Genomic DNA, 17,288 nt, shown 5'->3' on the forward strand with positions numbered 1-17,288 from the left:
GGTGGCTTTGTGTCTGCATGCTGTGTGACCAGCAGAGGGAGCCACTCACAGGAGTGCAGCTTGAAGAGAAGCTTGACCGTGTAGTCGTACAGGTGGCTGCTGTCCAGGATCACCTGGATGAGAGGAGCAAGCCGACACTGCCCTGCCGCCGTCACGGACACTGACCGAGACATGTCCAGAGAGCTGAACACTGGAAGAGACACACACACACACCTGTCACAAAGTGGCTCTCACACTGCCAAGTCATAACTGAGAGTCATTACAACAACAACAACTATTTTTTATCGCATGACATCACTTTTCCATGCCCCCCTCGTCCTCGTCCTCCCCCCCAGTCCCTGTGGTTTCCTGTGCAGCCATTCCCAATCCCCAGCCCCAGCCCCCGCCCAGCAACAGTCCCCAAGGCCCAGTCCTTAGGGCTCAATGACGGGAGTGTTTCCAGAGTGGCCTACCGTTCAGGAACAGGTTCAGCTCACACTCCAGGTAATCAAACATCTCCACCGTCAACTGGAAGCTTGAGGGAACCACACACACACACACACACACACCCAGGGGGTGAACACAAACAGGCTTGGGGAGAGATTCCGATTTAGAGACTAACTTCAGTGACAGGAACAATCTGAAACCGACATGTTGTTTTCTCTATGTGATTGTGTACCCTTGGTGGCAGAGCCCTGAACATGAGTACAGCGGTCCTGGGAGGTAGCCCCTGTGCCGGGCGGGCGCTCAGAGGACAAAGACGCACTCACAAGTTGTTGACGTCGCTCTCTCCTGCCTCGTCGAGCTGCCGGTTGGACATCTGAAGGTTGCCCGGGAAACGGGGATTCTGGGGAGACAGGAGGATATCGGATGAGTGCTGGGTGCTCAGTAGGTATCACTGATCAGACACAGGAGGAATGCACACACACATACTTCCCCAGTCCATCCTCGTAAGCCCACTCGTAAGTCTATAAAACACACTTGAACGCAGGCTGTTCGTGTCCCAGCGTCCTGGGTCTACACTTGTGAGGACTGGAAGAGATGGTGAGAGATGGAGGACACCGGGCGACTCAACGGGCCAGCATACTCACTTTGATGTGGAACTCCATCTTGGTGATGAGCAGTTTAAGGTAGATACTGCACAGCTTTCCATATCCCTCACTCAGGTGACCCTGGGGGCGGAGGGAAGAGGGGTGGGAGAGAGGAGGAGGAGTGTGAGACAGGGTGAGGAGGAGATCTCGATCTGGTAGCTGGAGAATATACTCTGACATTTAAGAAAATGCTCTGGGCGAGGTCAACACATCTACACTTCTGCTTTCTCAGCTCTGTGAGTGAGTGATGTCACAACAGGAAGGGCAGAGCACAAAGTGAGACCTGATCTTGGAAGTACACTGTTCGCTGGTGGAATCGGAACAATTGAGAAAAATTAATTTTTCAGCACACTTTTATCTAAAGCATCATACAGTGCGGGGGGGATTTGAATCGGCTTGATCTGCGGTCAACTTGTGTCTAAACACACTCGTTTCCAGATAAGCTGTGACCTCGGTGGAAACACAGCTGGCTTAAAACCGCTTGGCTCATAAAGAGGTGACCCAGCCAATGCCATTGTCAGTCCTGATGTCACACGGCAGCGTTCTGTCTGGCAGGGCTCGGGGGGCTGTGCGTCTGGACAGCAGGCTGGCCAGAAGACACCAAGCTGTGGTGAGGCTTGTGGGCACGGCCGCAACGACCTCTCGCTTACCCACATCCTGCTCATGTCGCTGAGATCGGATTTGTTCCTCATGGAGTCCTTTATCACCTGCAGGGACGGACGGACAGATGGGGGAGACAGAGAAAAGGGAAAATGGTGAGGAGAATAAGAGGAGAGGAGAGAGAGGAGAAAGAGAGAATGGCAACCAAACCAACCACACCTAAACAATGGTATCTATCTAGGTCAATAGATGTTGACAGAACAAATTTACTGAACACCGTAACCGCAGCGTAACACTAGCTCGATGCTATCGGACCACCAGACTGCAGTCCGGCGGGTCTACAGACCTGGAGGTTCTGGGTAACACAGTACTCGGTTGGAGGGCTTTCTGGGTCCAATACTCACGTTGGGATGTCCGTCTCGCAGGAGCTTGTGGAAGACGTGGCAGAACTTCCAGCATAACACAGCGTTGCTGGACAGGGGCAGACGGTTGACTGCTGCCCAGAACGTATGGGCCCCCTTTTCATGGTGGGTCCCCAAGATGCAGGGTGAGACGGTCAGTCAAGGAAATAACCGACAGGAGACAGCCATGTCACAACGGCACACTGGAGAGCTTAGGATTTCTAATATTTATACGCACACACACACACACATAACTACAAAAGGATATTCCTGGCATGCTTCTCTTTGACGGCCACTTCCTGTATGTTGATTGCCTTGTTGATGCTCACAGCCTGTGGAGGAAACAGAACAGAACCTATTCAGAGCAGGGCTAATCCAGGACCAAAGATATTCCACTGGAATGACAACAGACAGCCTTCAAAATGGACAGTAGTGCAGCCAGGATCTGCTGTTGGAGGTTCGGCAGCTTGTTGATATTCAGAGGCGCAGCCTCGTGAGGAGAGAGCCCAGAGAGGCTCCTTGTTTGGTTGTGTGAGGGGGTCACCCCTGAGATGCTGAGGCAGTCCCACAGAAGGGGGGGGGGGGGGGGGGGGGGGCTAGAGGGGTCCCTTGTTTGGTGGTGGTGTGGTGTGTGTGTGTGTGTGTCACCACAGACGGGCTAAGGCAGTCCAACAGACAGGAGCAGCAAAAAGGGGCTGCTTATACACACAGATACAAGACTCTCTCAGTAACTCTCAGATGTATAACATTGCGTTGTAGATTCTCATTAGCTATAGAACATTACCAAGTCCTCCTTTGATCGCAAACCCGCTGATTTCAAATCAGACTCCAAGAAAATATTCCGGCGTGAATCTGCAAACTGTTCTTTTTTTATCCACGTTGCTCAAGTCCTATATCCGTCAAACACAATTCCTGGAATGCTTCCTCCTTTTTTTTCGGACCCTCCTTTCAAAACGAAGGTAGGCATGTGACGTGCCGTCTCACACGTCCCGTGTGATGAGGAGCAGTGATACAGAGCCCGAGGTGAACGACCGGGGTCAGGAGGGGACAGGCTCACTTAATAATCTCACTTCCCCCAGATGGCCCGAGTCCTCCACGGGAGCCTGGGAAAGGAAGGGGACCAGCGAAAATCTCCTGCAGTACGGGAGTACGGTTCATACACGAGAGAAACAACATGCCGAGCGTGGCATGAACAGGAATGTCCACTGCACTTGGCATCGTTGAGAGGCCAAGACTGAAAACACTGAAGACATTCCAGGCAGTCCATATAAGCCTTCAGCCTTGGGTTTTAGAGTTTTGTCTTTGACGGTCAACAGTGCGAGCATTTTCGGGCCCTCCCTGATTTAAATAACATACCAACAGCTCAAGGTGACAAAGACAGGCATTGTATCGACAAGATCGATTTTCGTACTGCTCGTCTAATTAAGTCACAGCTGTGCCTTCTCAGACGGAGGGGAAGGGAGAGGAGGCCGAGGGAGTTGGAATGTCATGCTGGCCCGTGGCCTCACAACACCAGCCCTGGTTCCAATTCAACTCCACCCATGAATCTGGGCTTGACTCGTAGTCCTGCTACTGGGGAGCCATTCGATCCTCCCCGTGTCGGAGAGCCAAGCGACGCGGGATTAACTATCCATGGGGATGGAGGCGCTGTCGCATCACGCGGCGCGTGTAGCGGCTGCTAGCAAACCTGCTAGCATTCAGCCTTCGGACAGTGCTAGTGTGCGCACGCTCGAGCCAAGACGAGTGCCAGAGAACGAGCGGCCATCTTTAGGCGTCACTGTTCCCAGATGAGAGTCCCCAGCAGGACGGAGGTGTGTAACCCCAGCCCAGGAAGTTGGCCAGCCACAACACCTGCTATTACATCCCAACGTGTCAGTCAAACACTGTCAAAATTGTTTTCGTGAAGCAATCTGAACACCATGGAACCATCGCAAGACAGAGCACTTGGGCAAGCCCGTTCCCACACAGGAACGACCCAATTAGTCCGCTGTGAGGCTGTGCGGTGCGTATGAATGAGGAAGCCAGCTGCCCAGGACTCCTGGCAATGGCTGCTGCTGCTGCCCACTGGAATCAGCGGCCGACGAGCTCCTCTCAGCATGGACCTGTGACGAAGTGAAATGAGGACCGCTAGAGCAAATCCAATTAAAGGTGAGAATAAGTGGTGAAGAGGGAAGAGGGTAGGAGGGAGAAGGGGGCGGGAGATGGACCCGTCTTCTCCCAGCTGGCCTGTTTTCAAACACATGTAACCGGTGTGAATCGGTGAAACTCACTCCTCAGGTATGTAACAGGCCACCCGCGTCAACGAACAGCCAGCTTTTCGTTGGCGTCGTTGGTAGTGGTGGCACTTGGGAAGTCAGAGGTGGTCGGTTCGACTCCGGTTCGGAGAGAACAGGGGCCCATATGCCTCTGACGGAGCTTGCAAGACCACGTCTGATGCACACGCACGCTCGACAGACTCATTCAGGGGAAGGATTACAGTCTGCATTGATATGCTGCTCCTTGCTCTACCGTCTACCACAGGGCCGGCATGGCCAGCCACTTAAAGGGATACAGAGAATTTGTAGTGATTAAGCAATATAATCATTGTTGAGTCATATTTCGTGGGCTAGGCCTGGTTTTTGGAAATGTTTTGAACATGTGACTAATACCCCATTTCTTGAAATTCATACGCATGTTTTTTTCCTGTTACAATATCAATGAATCGTTTTCTCTCCAAATGAAGCTCAAGTTCCCTGGGGGTTAGCTGTCCTGACATGACATTATGGTTGAGTCATTAGAGCAGAGGTCGATGTCAGACGCTGCTGATGATGTGGTCATAAGGAGTGCTTCAGATGATGGCCTGTTGAAATCACACAACATTCATCTCCCTGTTCTCTCCTTGCCAAGTCTCTCACTAGACTCGACACATTTTCATTTCTCCAAGGATTTGTAAACTTGGATTTCAGTTACGCGTCTCAATAACACATTTATGTCCGACGCGTAGCGTCTGCATCAGATCGCACGCTGCGATGACCTCAGAATGTACAACAGCCTGACAAGTTGTGTCTGTGGGGCTGCTGTCACACAAGGGGAGCCAGTCACGGTGAAGGTGCTGGCTGGGACTTGCCATCCTACATAGGAATGGGTAAACATGGAGGACGGCGGGAGGAATGGAAACAGGAAACACGCGTGGCTGGCTATGAATGTGCCTGCTATGTATGCCGAGGTACTTTGGTGGTGGGTCACTTAGACATGACGGGGGGGGGGGGGGGGGGGGGGGGCACTCAGTCAGGCTTCCTGTCTTGGCATACCCCGTCCTGCCCATTTCCTGCCTGCTGAAATATGCCCAGCTCCGCCCTTCTTCACCCTCAGCTTTGTAACCGGGCAACTCGACCTCTCCGGCCCAGCTCCTGCCCTGTCATTCACATGAACCACTTCCTCCAGGTGCCCATAGCGCTAAGCGGAAAACGCCTAGATCACCATCGAATTACAGGCTTACATATCACTTAATACACCCCCTCGTCCTGCTCTTGTGAGGATACTTGTAATTACTCAAACGACTTCCCACTTCCTCAAAAGCTCTCTTTGCATCTGTGACCAAACAGCTAAAACACAATACACTCCTCCATATCAACTCTGCTATTATGACTCAATGCACCACATCTCCAAGTCCAAAGTCTTCAAAGGGAAACAGTTAGCCAGTCCGTTTCTTCAGGTTCAACATCACGCTTCTCTAAAGGTCGCGCTGCTAGAAAGGACCCTCTGTGCTGCTTGGCTAAGGACTGTTTTAGTAATGTACTCACATCTGACTTACACATCCGCTTTTATGGAACACTCACTCTACACCTCGAGAACAGCCAGACGAGGAGACCGCAATCTTTTCGTCCCGGTCCCTCTTCCTGAGTGAGACCTGAACTATCACAAACTGGCAACATCCAGACCACAATCAACTCAAACAGGGAAACAACTTCAAAGGAAGGGAGAAATAACCTGCACAATGCATTCAGGATGATGTACATTCAGGATGATGTACATTCAGGATGATGTACATTCTGGATGATGTACATTCTGGATGATGTACATTCTGGATGATGTACATTCAGGATGATGTACATTCTGGATGAAGGGAAACAGCTGCTTCTGGGGAATGATGATGTCTTTGAAGAGTCCATTGTAATAAGCATCCAAGCGTGGCTGGTCAAAGCTTGGAACCTCAGACCAGCAGTAGCCTTTGTTCATGTGGTTGGGCTGGAGGTCAGCAGGTGGTTGAAAAGACTCGCTGACCATAGAGTGGGCTCTAGGGGACAGGCCAAAAGACTATGCTAATAAAACCTTAAGAGCCCATGGCCAGTTTACAAGCCATTGAACAGGACGGCTTTAAGTAGATTCCTGTTTGGGAAAGGCCTTCTAAAAACCCAATAAGCTTAATGTGACGAGCAGACCTTCCTGAAAACCTGTTGTTGTCATAAAGAAGTCGTAAAAACCCATCTGCCGCCTAGTCTCCTTATCATGTCCATCCACTGAACATAGGAATAAGTAGGCATAATGCCTACTGTCGGGACAAGGAGTAGCCTTCTCCTGTCTTGAAAACCTGCCATGTTATTTTAAAGTAGCCTATTATGCAAGAATGTCTACACTTAGGACAAATTACCTAATGCGTGTGCCGGGCAGCACAATCAAACTGTTTTTTCACATCTCCGAGAGAGCTAAGTAGCCTACATTAGACACCGTTTTGGGGCAGATGTTTGGCCCACCTGCTGCTCAAAACTCAAACTGTGTCCACAGTGATGCCTGTTATACATTTACAATTACAAAACCTATGTAATACACAGTAAACAATGACGATACAACGCGTTAGCAATATTTTGAAATTCACTAAATGGGTAAAAAAGCATTACTTTGCCGTACTGCCCAGAAGCCCTTGGCCAACAACAAGATGATGGGCTGCTACACCAACTTACTTCAAAACGCAATAATTCATCCGTCTGACGGAACTAATATAAAAACAATATAGCTCACATATTACTTACTGAACACCTTACTTTGTAGCCTAATTACTTGAGTTAATGCTCACACTTCCCAATAACCATATGCTTGATAATTGGCACCAGATTGTGTAAAGGAAGAGACGCGGGCGCCAATGTAACCTAAGCTGTTGATTTAATCGTGTCTATCTTGTTAAATGTATTGTGATGTTAAGTCAAAAACATTTGTCAATAGCGTCTTTATTAGATAAATTAAAGCCCTGGAAAAAATACACGAATTTGTACCCACATTCCTCCTACACCGATATGCATATAGCTGTTGCACTTTTCCATGTATGTTTGCTGCAAAGGACGTCTGAAAACCTACCATTTTACCGAGATCCATGGTTGTCCCCGGGAAATGTAGCGGGTTTGTATAAAACCAAAGCGACTCGGTCGCTGGTAACAAGAAAAAACCTTCGTCAGAATGGCTATAACGGAAAGAAGGAATCGCTTTCAGTGGAGTGTTAAAATGGGCCGTTAGCTCAACATGTGTTCAGATTTGGTATCAGATCCTCGCCAATTCCTTTCGTGTTGGTTCTCTTAGTAGGTTATCTACTGGTCCTACGTGCTCAGTTCGTGGGGTCTACGCTGTATCTGACTAGTGAGACGCGGAACTAAAATATATAGAAAAGATAGGCCACGCCAGGCTACTCCAAAAAGTCAAATGTTTTTCTTTTTTATAGTCGCACATTGTATCCCTTTTCGTTTGCCTGTAGCCTGTGTGTTGACTGATGTGTGAAGCTGAAGCGTATTTAGTGCAAAACTGCGCGCTCTCAAGACAGACAATGGCTGCGGAGGGGGAAGGCACAACCCCCGCCCAAACTCTAACTAAAATAGTAGGATATAGCCTACCTCTACAACACACAAGTAACAGAACAAAACTAAACAGCATACACTCAATAGACAGAACACAAAGACATAGGCAGAGCGTCCAACGTTCGTCGTAGCCTACAGTAGCCTACTGTGACAATCTGCCGTTTACATGTTATTCAGTAGTTGGTTAAATTGCTGACCAAATGTAGGCTATATTTAGCCCATGTTTAATGGTCCATCTTAAAATACAATTTATTGCTGATCGTGATATAAAAACAAACTAAATATACTATTTTGGTTATCAGTTCTGAATGATAGGCTAGACTTTAGTAGGCTAGCCTACAGAAACCTTACAAATAGGCCTACGCCATAGCCGACAAGCAACTTGCCTACCCATCTGTTTACCTAACGTGTTGGTAGTCAACTTAGTCAACTTAAGTAGCCTGTAGGCTACAGATGCTGGGAAGTGGCTTGCCTCATGATGGCAAATTGTTGTCAATGGTGCCCCCATCTGGTTTTTCTCTGAGGCGCAGCGGAAACCATAACCGATTTGAGATTGAAACGACAACCAGACAGGAACACGACTCAAATCCTCGGCTGGACGCACGTTGACACCTTTTGGCACGTTTAGGCGCTAGACTCCCACATACATGAAATTTAATGCGTTTTTCCTTCAAAATATCCAGTAGGCTATTATACATTTGAAATATAAAAAATAGACAAATTATTTTAGTCCAATTAATATGTCGAGCAAAAACAAAACTGCATGCCTCTCTTATAAGCCTTACAGTGGGCCTTATGTGTAACTCGAGATATATAATTGGCCAGCTATAAGTTGGAAGCAGAAGGCTCACTGATTGTGAAACTGTCCTTCTAGTCCTTCTATAGTATGTATACATCATAAGCTGATGAATTTGGACTGAGGCACAGTAATCAATCGGTGACTTATTATCCTGCTGACATACTGGATGCTCAAAACAAATAATCTCTCTACAGACAATGCCAGCTCTTTTCCCAGAGTCCTTCCACTTCCTGGTACTGCATGGGTCCACTAAACACGGCTCGATGGACTAGCAACATTTTCTCACATAGGCCTACATTATTCCTACTGAGTCTCTCTGCCCCACAGCCTCCATATAGGTGCTGCAAGGCCCAGAACATAAGGTCTGAGAATCATCTGCCCACACCCCCTTCCCGCCCTCCTCTTGCTGGTCTCAGTAAATGGCCTTGTACAATGATTAGAACCAAGCCATGCAAAATGAAACACAGACAGTGGACTTTAAGCCCCGTCCTCATAACTTTCAATTCAATCAAGCTCGTGATGACGGTTCAATATCCGTATCAGTAATTCTCTGGAGGTCATAAATCAGTCTGAAATTACAGAAGTTCTAAAATGTCAAATGTCCTTTTGAACTCCAACCATACAGTATGGTTTTTGTCCTGGTTAAAATCCTAAATCATTATGTCCTCATTGTTGCACGTTAGCTGAATGAGTTGCTACTCATGTACAGGACTAATCCATAGCCAATGCTGAGTCCACGGGCCAGTTCCTGCTCTTTCTGCTGCCTCACTGCTTTTATTGGCCACCCTGTGTGTGAGTGTGTGTCTCTGTGTGTCTCGTTCATTAGGCCATTCATCTTTTGTGGCTGTCATTTGGTGATGATAACCACAAGGTTTTATGTTAGAGGAGGGTCTAAAGTGGATGAGGAAAACAGCAATGCACAGTTATGGAGTTGGACAGAGACAGAGAGGGGGGAGGGGGGGAGATTAGAGTGCTAGTTTGGGTCCACCCTGTTATGTACTGCTTGTGCCCGAGGGACACAGCCCATGCTCCTCCCCCAAATTCCACAGCTGCCAGGGCACTGCAGGACTAAAGGGGGCACAGGCTGGGGGGCAGCACCAATTAACACAGGACCAGAGACACACACCTAGCCTGCCTGCAACAGCATGGGAAGGTCTTAATTATGCAAGACATGTGGCTGAGTTGTGGAGGCACTCCGTATCCCACAATAAACACCCCAGTATGGGACTTGCATCCTCGGACTGGGTGTAACTAAAGCTGTTTTTATTGTTGTTTCCTTCCAGATAACTGTCCAGACACGCTGTCATAGATAAAGATATTTTCATTTCTGGCCATAAAAGTAGTCTTTAATTCATGCGTTGCAATCACATAAAAACACAAGTCTCTTGAGAGCATGAAATCTAAGAGTATGTTATTAGTTTGTGTGGCATTCTTTGCCAAAACATCTTTATACAAGTTCATTGATGTCAAGAGACATCAGAAAAAAACAAGCGCAACATAGTGAATAATAAAAATAAATCCTCTTAACTGTTTATCAAAGAGGGAATTACCAAACCATAAGATGCGACATGTAATTACACATAAACAGTGTGTTATCTTGGCCCAGGGAAACTATTTTTATAACCCTGTGGACAAATAGGGTTTTGAACACACCCTTGTTGTTTATGTAACTTTCTCAAATAGAAACTCTGGTACATACTAGTTCACATAAAAACCTTGTTCAGTCGACAGTCTTGTTCAATGAACATTCAGTGCTATCAATGCACATTTCTCTGTCTTGCAAAATCTATAGACCAGATGTAGCTGCTAGTGGAGTGCTTATGCCTGAATGGAGGAACCAGGTAGAGGTCTATAAGCACACATACAAGCTGGTAGTTTCTCTCAGGAGGTGAAAGGCAGCAGATTTAGGCAGCTCAGGGTACAACAGATCAGATCAGATTAACTCCCGCTGATCCCTGTAAACCACAGACTGGTATCATTGATTCTTTCACCATATCCAGCTCTGGGTCTCTGTTAAAGATCCAAATCAGACAAAAACCACAAACATGAAATCTGTTTTCAGTGATACTACTAAAATTATAATCATAAATTCACAAAGATCTTACACAAGAAACTCATGATGTTAATGACTAGTAACTCAACACACTTACTGAATGCAGAATCTCTGGAGATTGACTTAGTGAGCAGGCCTGACACACACACACACACACACGACCCAGTGGAGGGGTCAGATGGTTGAGCGGTTAGGGAATTAGGCTCTTAATCAGAAGGTTGCTGGTTCAATTCCCGGCCGTGCCAAATGACGTTGTGTCCTTGGGCAAGGCACTTCACCCTACTTGCCTCGGGGGAAATGTCCCTGTACTTACTTTAAGTCGCTATGGATAAGAGCGTCTGCTAAATGAATAAATGTAAATGGATGCTCTGAACCTGGACAGCCAAACTTGTCCTGTACCATAAGTGCAGTGATGGGTGAGCTTTGTCTTGCTGCATGTAGCAGCAAATGTAGACTTAAAAGGCAGGTTGTAACCGCTCTGCTGCACACCTTCCAGAAGGACAATCTAGCCAGGCTTGATTTTTCTGACCTACTTTACTTCCTTTCTGGTCTGGGAAGACAGGAACAGCCCACCAGACAGGAAGTGGGCCTATCAATGTGAGCAGTCTTCTCTTATACCTTCATGTCTCAAGTCATGTAGAGTATGACAACATCTAAGATGGAATCCTTCATTATTGTGCAAACGTGACAATATCAGTGAGGAAGCCTTCAAAAAGACCCAGCTTTCACGCACCCTGTATTCCAGTAGCACTTTCCCGAACCCATCACTAACCACTCAGGTTAGGCCATTTGCTAACGTAACTCCCACTGGTATCTAAAAGCCTTTTACTGCAGGTCAATACATGACGGTACAAATGGATATTTCAGACACAGCGCATTTCGTCCTCTGAAACCTACGATTCTATCATCTGAATTATTTCTAAATACATAAATCAGCTCGCTTAACTGACCCACATTTCACCAGCTCTTTTGTTGCACAGATTTGTGTCTGACCAGGGTGGTTGAAAGGTTGGGCAGATATCTGTTACTGTCACTAGTCCAGCTTATATTTAATTGTGTAGCAAAATAATAAACTATTATACCATGTGAAGCCTATCTGTTGATAGTTTGTCTTGTACGAGAGGGATCGACACCGTGTTTCAAGAGTGCAAAGACTTCACAAGGCCTACTTTATAATACACAATCGTAACACAACTAGCTCTAACTTCATGTTAGACTACACCACAAACATGAATTCCATGCCAATATCAGTGCCTACCTGGCTGCGCTCAAAGTTCTCCTTTTCAACTTCCAAACTGTTGGCAGCACCAGTGGTCCGTCGGATCAAAGCTTTAGGAATTGCGTTCGGTACTTGCTGCATGGAGCTTTTCACACGATCCATTGTTGACTATTTTGAATACCCACGATGACAAATATATAGATGCAGATATGTTATTAAATTAATTGTTTGAAGTAGAACTAAAAACAGAGTAGCAGAAACCCATGCCGTCAACCGATTCAGCAGGTCATCTGGCCTGTCCACCGCCCCAGCGCGCGTCTGTCCATAGGCTCCTATCATGTTTTTAAGCCCTGCTGTAGCCTACAATGGCGCTGCTGCATTGGCTGATCTTTAGAAGACAAACATACACACTCTAGCGACTTACATCCTATCCCTATGCACTCTATATCAGTGTGCCTGCCAGGATACCAAAGTTTGACGCTAATGAACAAGGCTGATATTTGCCTAGAGACGCAGCAACTGTCAAAGACTCCTCCCATCATTGTCAACTACTGGCTGTAATCCTGCATGTGCCCGCCCATTTCACCGTTATTTTGCATGTTTGTTTTGTCACTGTTGTAAATATTTTTTATAACATCACAGTCCATAACATTAGAAATGTTGTTTATTTTGCCTCTGTTCGGTCCACAAGACAAAACAAGAATTCACGCTTAGGCTAACTACACGTTTAGGCTACACTCAGCCTAATCATTTCCTAATACAGATCCTAATTTCAAAATCATAATTCAGAAGTCACGACTATCCCTCTAATCCTGATTCTACAGCATCCTTTGTTTTCTTCTCCTGTCTGGGCAGTAGTTCCTTTGCCATCCAGCCTACTACCCTCTGCTGGTCAGTTGCCAAATATAGTCTACTGCACGTGGACTTGTGTTGTCTTTAGGCTTTCTTTGTGTTTGACAGTACAACATATGACTGCTTCAGTTACATCATCCGAACCATTTACAAATTCGAGCCCAAAGTAATCCCCCATTTAAATCAAATCAAATCAAATGTATTTGTATAGCCCTTTTTACACGCAAGCATGTCACAGAGGTCATCCTGCTCATTTAGAGCAGGATGGTTACAATAATGTAGTTTTTTTTCTTCAGCATGTAGGGCGGTCGCCTATATTTAGAGCCATTTTTACTAAATGACATGATGATGGAACACTGTCCAATGAGTTTGGAGTCATGTGGTTGTATCAGAGCAGACCAGATATAGCTCTGCACTTCAACCTTCATTCTGCAGCAGATTTCACTGATTACATCATGTATGGACACAAAGGAATGAGTTGCTCTGGCACTGCCTGGCAGACACACAGTTACACAATTAACACAAGGCTTTTTTTTTTTGCTCCACGCAATTTTTTTTGCCACATCTTTCATCTGGAGACAATAGTTTTAGGTATTGAGGGTGTCCGGCTAACTATTGATCATTACCTTTGTTGAGACTCACTATCATCCAGTAGGCTGGTGATACTATAGGTCTCTAAATATGGCAGTCTGTTACACATCTCCATCATCCTGAAGAGTTTTGCTTGGAGTCATTTGGCTATTGCTGAGCTCTAGATGAGTCTCCTTCTATTTTTCTAACTGGGCTTCTGTGCCCCAATTGCTGTACTGTTTACGTCTCTATCTTATTTGTTATCATTAATATTAATAATGCTTAACAAATAAAATGAGCATACATGCCCACATGTTGGGCATGTATGCTCAAATGGTTGAATAAACATTGACCATGTTATGGTTGGCAATCTGTGCAATACACAGTCATTTATGTTGTCAACGTTCTAATCATGTATAGAAGATGTGCCAGTCATTGACCATGTTAAACACTGGGTCTGTAGATCAGCTCTGTTTCAGACACTGGAGATGTTTTCTTATTCCATTGCATTGGAGAAACATTAGCTGTAGACTCCCATCTCCTCCCGCCAACACCCATCTCCTCCCTCCAGGCCGCTACGTCTGTGACGGCCTCTATACAGACGGTGTCCCTGAGGACCCGACAGACCGCTGGCTCTTCTATAACGATAACATTGTCAAGGAGACGACGTCAAGGCGTCTGTCTTTCAGAGCAGGCAGAGGACCTCCTATGTTCTCTTCTACGAGAGACATGTACAGAAAACACACTTTCTGAAACATTTAGCCTCCCTGCATTTCACTGGTCAGTTGACCAGTTGACCAGTTGACCAGTGTGTGAGAATGTGTTCATTCATGGAGACGAATAACTTCTCCATAATGACAGTGAAAATCCTGCTCTGGGCTGATGTTGATGTTCTCTGCTCCCTCAGTAATGTAAAAGACTCAACCCTGACCACCAGGCTTCTCGCAGGTCCACCCGTCCATGGAGACAGGGAGGTGAAACTAGACTGTGTACCAGTCCAACCACAGGGAGGGATGTGGACCAGTCCAACCACAGGGAGGGATGTGTACCAGTCCAGCGTCAGAGAGGGATGTGTACCAGTCCAGCCTCAGGGAGGGATGTGTACCAGTCCAGCCTCAGGGAGGGATGTGTACCAGTCCAGCCTCAGGGAGGGATGTGTACCAGTCCAGCCTCAGAGAGGGATGTGTGGTTGAATCTTACAGTCGAAACACTATTATCATAATAGATCGACATATCTTCTGGCATAGCATTCATGATCTCTTCAGGATCTGTAAAAAGGGCTTTCATGTTGCTTGGAGAGAGAAGGGGCACGTTTCTCCTTACTGTTCCTACTCAGCTGTAAAACAGATGAAAAATAAACTCTGTTACGAGGATTCTAAAAGAGAGCGCGGGTGAGAAATATCTTACGCAAGGTTGTAAAGCCTCGCGAGATTGCAACGGAGGAGAAGCTTAAACGCTTCAAGTTTATGAGTTGCAGGCAGCGAATTGTCTCTACAGAGAAATAAGTATCGTATTATGTCTGGGAGGTCAGGGCGTGCAGAAACTCGTAGTCGCGCTAAAGATGACATTAAAAAGGTTCTGGCAGCAATTGAAAAAGTGCGTAAATGGTAAGTAAATTATGTTTAACATACATATTTGCAAAGCCTCACTGCAAATGTACTCGGAAAAAGTTCTGTAAGGATTAGCCAATAGAGAGCGCTGCTATTGGCAAGGAGGGACTAGCGGATTTGTTGCAGATGAGCTGTCAAAATGGCTACAACTATCACATGTCGAAACAATGTAACATGCAGTGTGGTTATTAGTTGTAGTTGAAAATACACCTTCATTAAGATGTAATTAGAACGTATGTAACAATCGACAATTCTTGTTTTGTTTGCAATCCCATAAAAGTTGTATTTATAAAGGTTTAGTTTATTGTCATTTGTCCCAAGTAGGCTGCATGTACATTGGAATTATTTGCCACCTTTTGGCAATCCTTAGTAACTAACCAGTAATTGCTAACCTATATATGAGTTATAACTCAAAAGGTATTACTATACAACAATAGTAGTTGGAATACCTTACCAATGATTGCATATTTGTAAGATTTGGACAGACTTTGCAATCTCTAACTGTTAGGGAGAAGAAGTGGGTCACAGTGGGAGACACCTCCCTGCGTATTTTCAAGTGGGTACCTGTAACAGATACCAAACAGGTAAAAACAATTTTGATAGTTCATTGAATTGTACTTGACTTACCCAGTAAAGTACTTGGACTTGGTCCATTGATTTTACTCTTGTATTATCTCTTAGATTTACCGCAGCAAATCAACAGGTGGAGAGGTTCAAGGCCTGAAAGATGTTGTCTTAGAGAACACCAGCTCTGCCTTACTAGATTTTCAAGGTAAGACAGCCTGGTATCACTTCCCCGGTCAGAATCATGTTGTCTGCGGAGCCATTTGAAAGCCAAAATAAACAAATCAACAGAAACCTCATAAGGAGTTGCTTTGCATTTTGCCACCTACATTAATACACTCAGTTCTGACAGCTCTGAAACTCTGGTCTGCATTTCAGATGAGAACAGCAACCAGAGCTTCATGTCTGATGTGTACCAGCCTAAAGTGGACGGCAGCAGCTCCTCCAGTTCACAGCATGCCAGCGATGCAGTCAGTCCTGTTTCCCACACTTTCACCATCCGTTCAGAGGACCCTCAGCCTCCAATGCTGGGTCAGGAGAGAGTGGATGGTAGAATACAGCACAGCAACACTGATTACTGTTAAGTCCTAGAACAACTATACGAATGACTGCATTTCGCAATCTGTTTGAAAGTGATGAACTCTGTGTTCCTTGCTGTGTGCAGAGCCACTGCAGCCCCAACAGGAAGGTGCAGATGAGCCTCCCACATTGATCAAGGAGGACCTGCTCTTGCCGTGCAGTGTTCGAGTGAGGGCTCCAAGCACAGAGGTATGTTGTTTCTCATTTTATCACTGTAACTTCAGGTTTATTGCCAGATTTTCCTTTCTGTACCAATATCACACCATGTGTATTAAAGTGTACAAATTATACGTGCCATCATTGGCCAAATAAATACAACTATGAATGGCTAAAGGTTAAGAAGGCCCAACACTATCTTAATGGATATAGGCCTAGGCCTACATTATTTGGGTTAAATGATTATTGTTTATGGTGTTTAAATCTTTAAAACTGGGAAAACAATAATTGAAAATTTCTATTTTGTTGTTTGTTTCAGGAGGAAGTGGAAGGACCAGGAGGAGCCCCCCCGTTGAAAAAGATTTGCAGAGAGCAAAATGCCATTCTCAGATAGCTTTTCTCTGATTCACTAAGCAACTAGGTAAACATGCATGACACCTCTGCTCAACTCTTTTGTATTGCTGCTTTGAAAAGCACATAGAGGATACTTATGAAAAATATCATGCATTTATAAACCATATAAACAGTTTAACAGAAAATAATCACACCCATAAAGTGTTCTATTTACCTTATTTATTTTTAAATTGATATCCATTCCTTAAATTCCATAATACATTATGCTTACGTTGGCCATTGGTCACTTTTTAGTTCCCTGATGTTCACTGTTTTGCATACTCCCTTGTTCATTGGCTTTGTGCATACATTTTTGTTGTTGGAGTCAGGCCATGAAAAATACAGAGAAGGTTTAAAATCTATATTGTCTCTACTTCCTTTGTGTGTTGTTTAATTTTGCCCCACTTCGTATTTATCACAATAAAGGTTATTTTTTATATTGATTATTGACATTGTTGTGACATTATTGTGTCCCATTGTCCGTTCTTGCAATTTATTTGATTGTTGGTCACTGTACAACTTGACTAATCTAATGAATAGGCCTACGTTACAAAAAAAATTGTTACGTTTATGTTTTCTTTCAAAGTTAGCTCCATTTTC

At 45.5% G+C, this 17,288-nt stretch overlaps 2 protein-coding genes across 5 annotated transcripts in view; one reads left to right on the forward strand and one right to left on the reverse strand.

The window, feature by feature from the left end:
- The window catches only part of hip1 (huntingtin interacting protein 1), a 24,233-nt gene extending 11,835 nt beyond the window's left edge, over window positions 1-12,398 (reverse strand). Inside the window, exons 1-8 of the mRNA XM_047035950.1 lie at window positions 12,004-12,398; window positions 2,340-2,403; window positions 2,075-2,217; window positions 1,721-1,777; window positions 1,071-1,151; window positions 750-826; window positions 453-514; window positions 7-190 (exon numbers count right to left, since the gene is read on the reverse strand). Coding sequence (XP_046891906.1) covers window positions 7-190; window positions 453-514; window positions 750-826; window positions 1,071-1,151; window positions 1,721-1,777; window positions 2,075-2,217; window positions 2,340-2,403; window positions 12,004-12,126 — 791 coding nt within the window. The 5' untranslated portion in view covers window positions 12,127-12,398. The remainder of the gene's footprint in view (window positions 1-6; window positions 191-452; window positions 515-749; window positions 827-1,070; window positions 1,152-1,720; window positions 1,778-2,074; window positions 2,218-2,339; window positions 2,404-12,003) is intronic.
- A 2,416-nt stretch (window positions 12,399-14,814) lies between these two features.
- Window positions 14,815-17,134, forward strand: bcl7bb (BAF chromatin remodeling complex subunit BCL7B b). 4 transcript variants are annotated; one of them, XM_047035762.1, is made up of 6 exons: window positions 14,815-14,993; window positions 15,505-15,580; window positions 15,678-15,768; window positions 15,939-16,109; window positions 16,225-16,328; window positions 16,615-17,134. In XM_047035762.1, the coding sequence occupies exons 1-6, from the start codon at window positions 14,902-14,904 to the stop codon at window positions 16,687-16,689; spliced, it is 609 nt and encodes a 202-aa protein (XP_046891718.1). In that variant the 5' UTR covers window positions 14,815-14,901; the 3' UTR covers window positions 16,690-17,134. The 4 variants fall into 4 exon arrangements, with proteins under 4 accessions (XP_046891718.1, XP_046891719.1, XP_046891720.1 ...); XM_047035763.1 differs by having other exon boundaries at window positions 15,939-16,091; XM_047035764.1 differs by having other exon boundaries at window positions 14,855-14,982.
- Window positions 17,135-17,288: the final 154 nt, after the last annotated feature.

Source organism: Hypomesus transpacificus, chromosome 15 (genome assembly GCF_021917145.1).
Source record: "Hypomesus transpacificus isolate Combined female chromosome 15, fHypTra1, whole genome shotgun sequence".
Lineage (NCBI taxonomy): Eukaryota > Metazoa > Chordata > Actinopteri > Osmeriformes > Osmeridae > Hypomesus > Hypomesus transpacificus.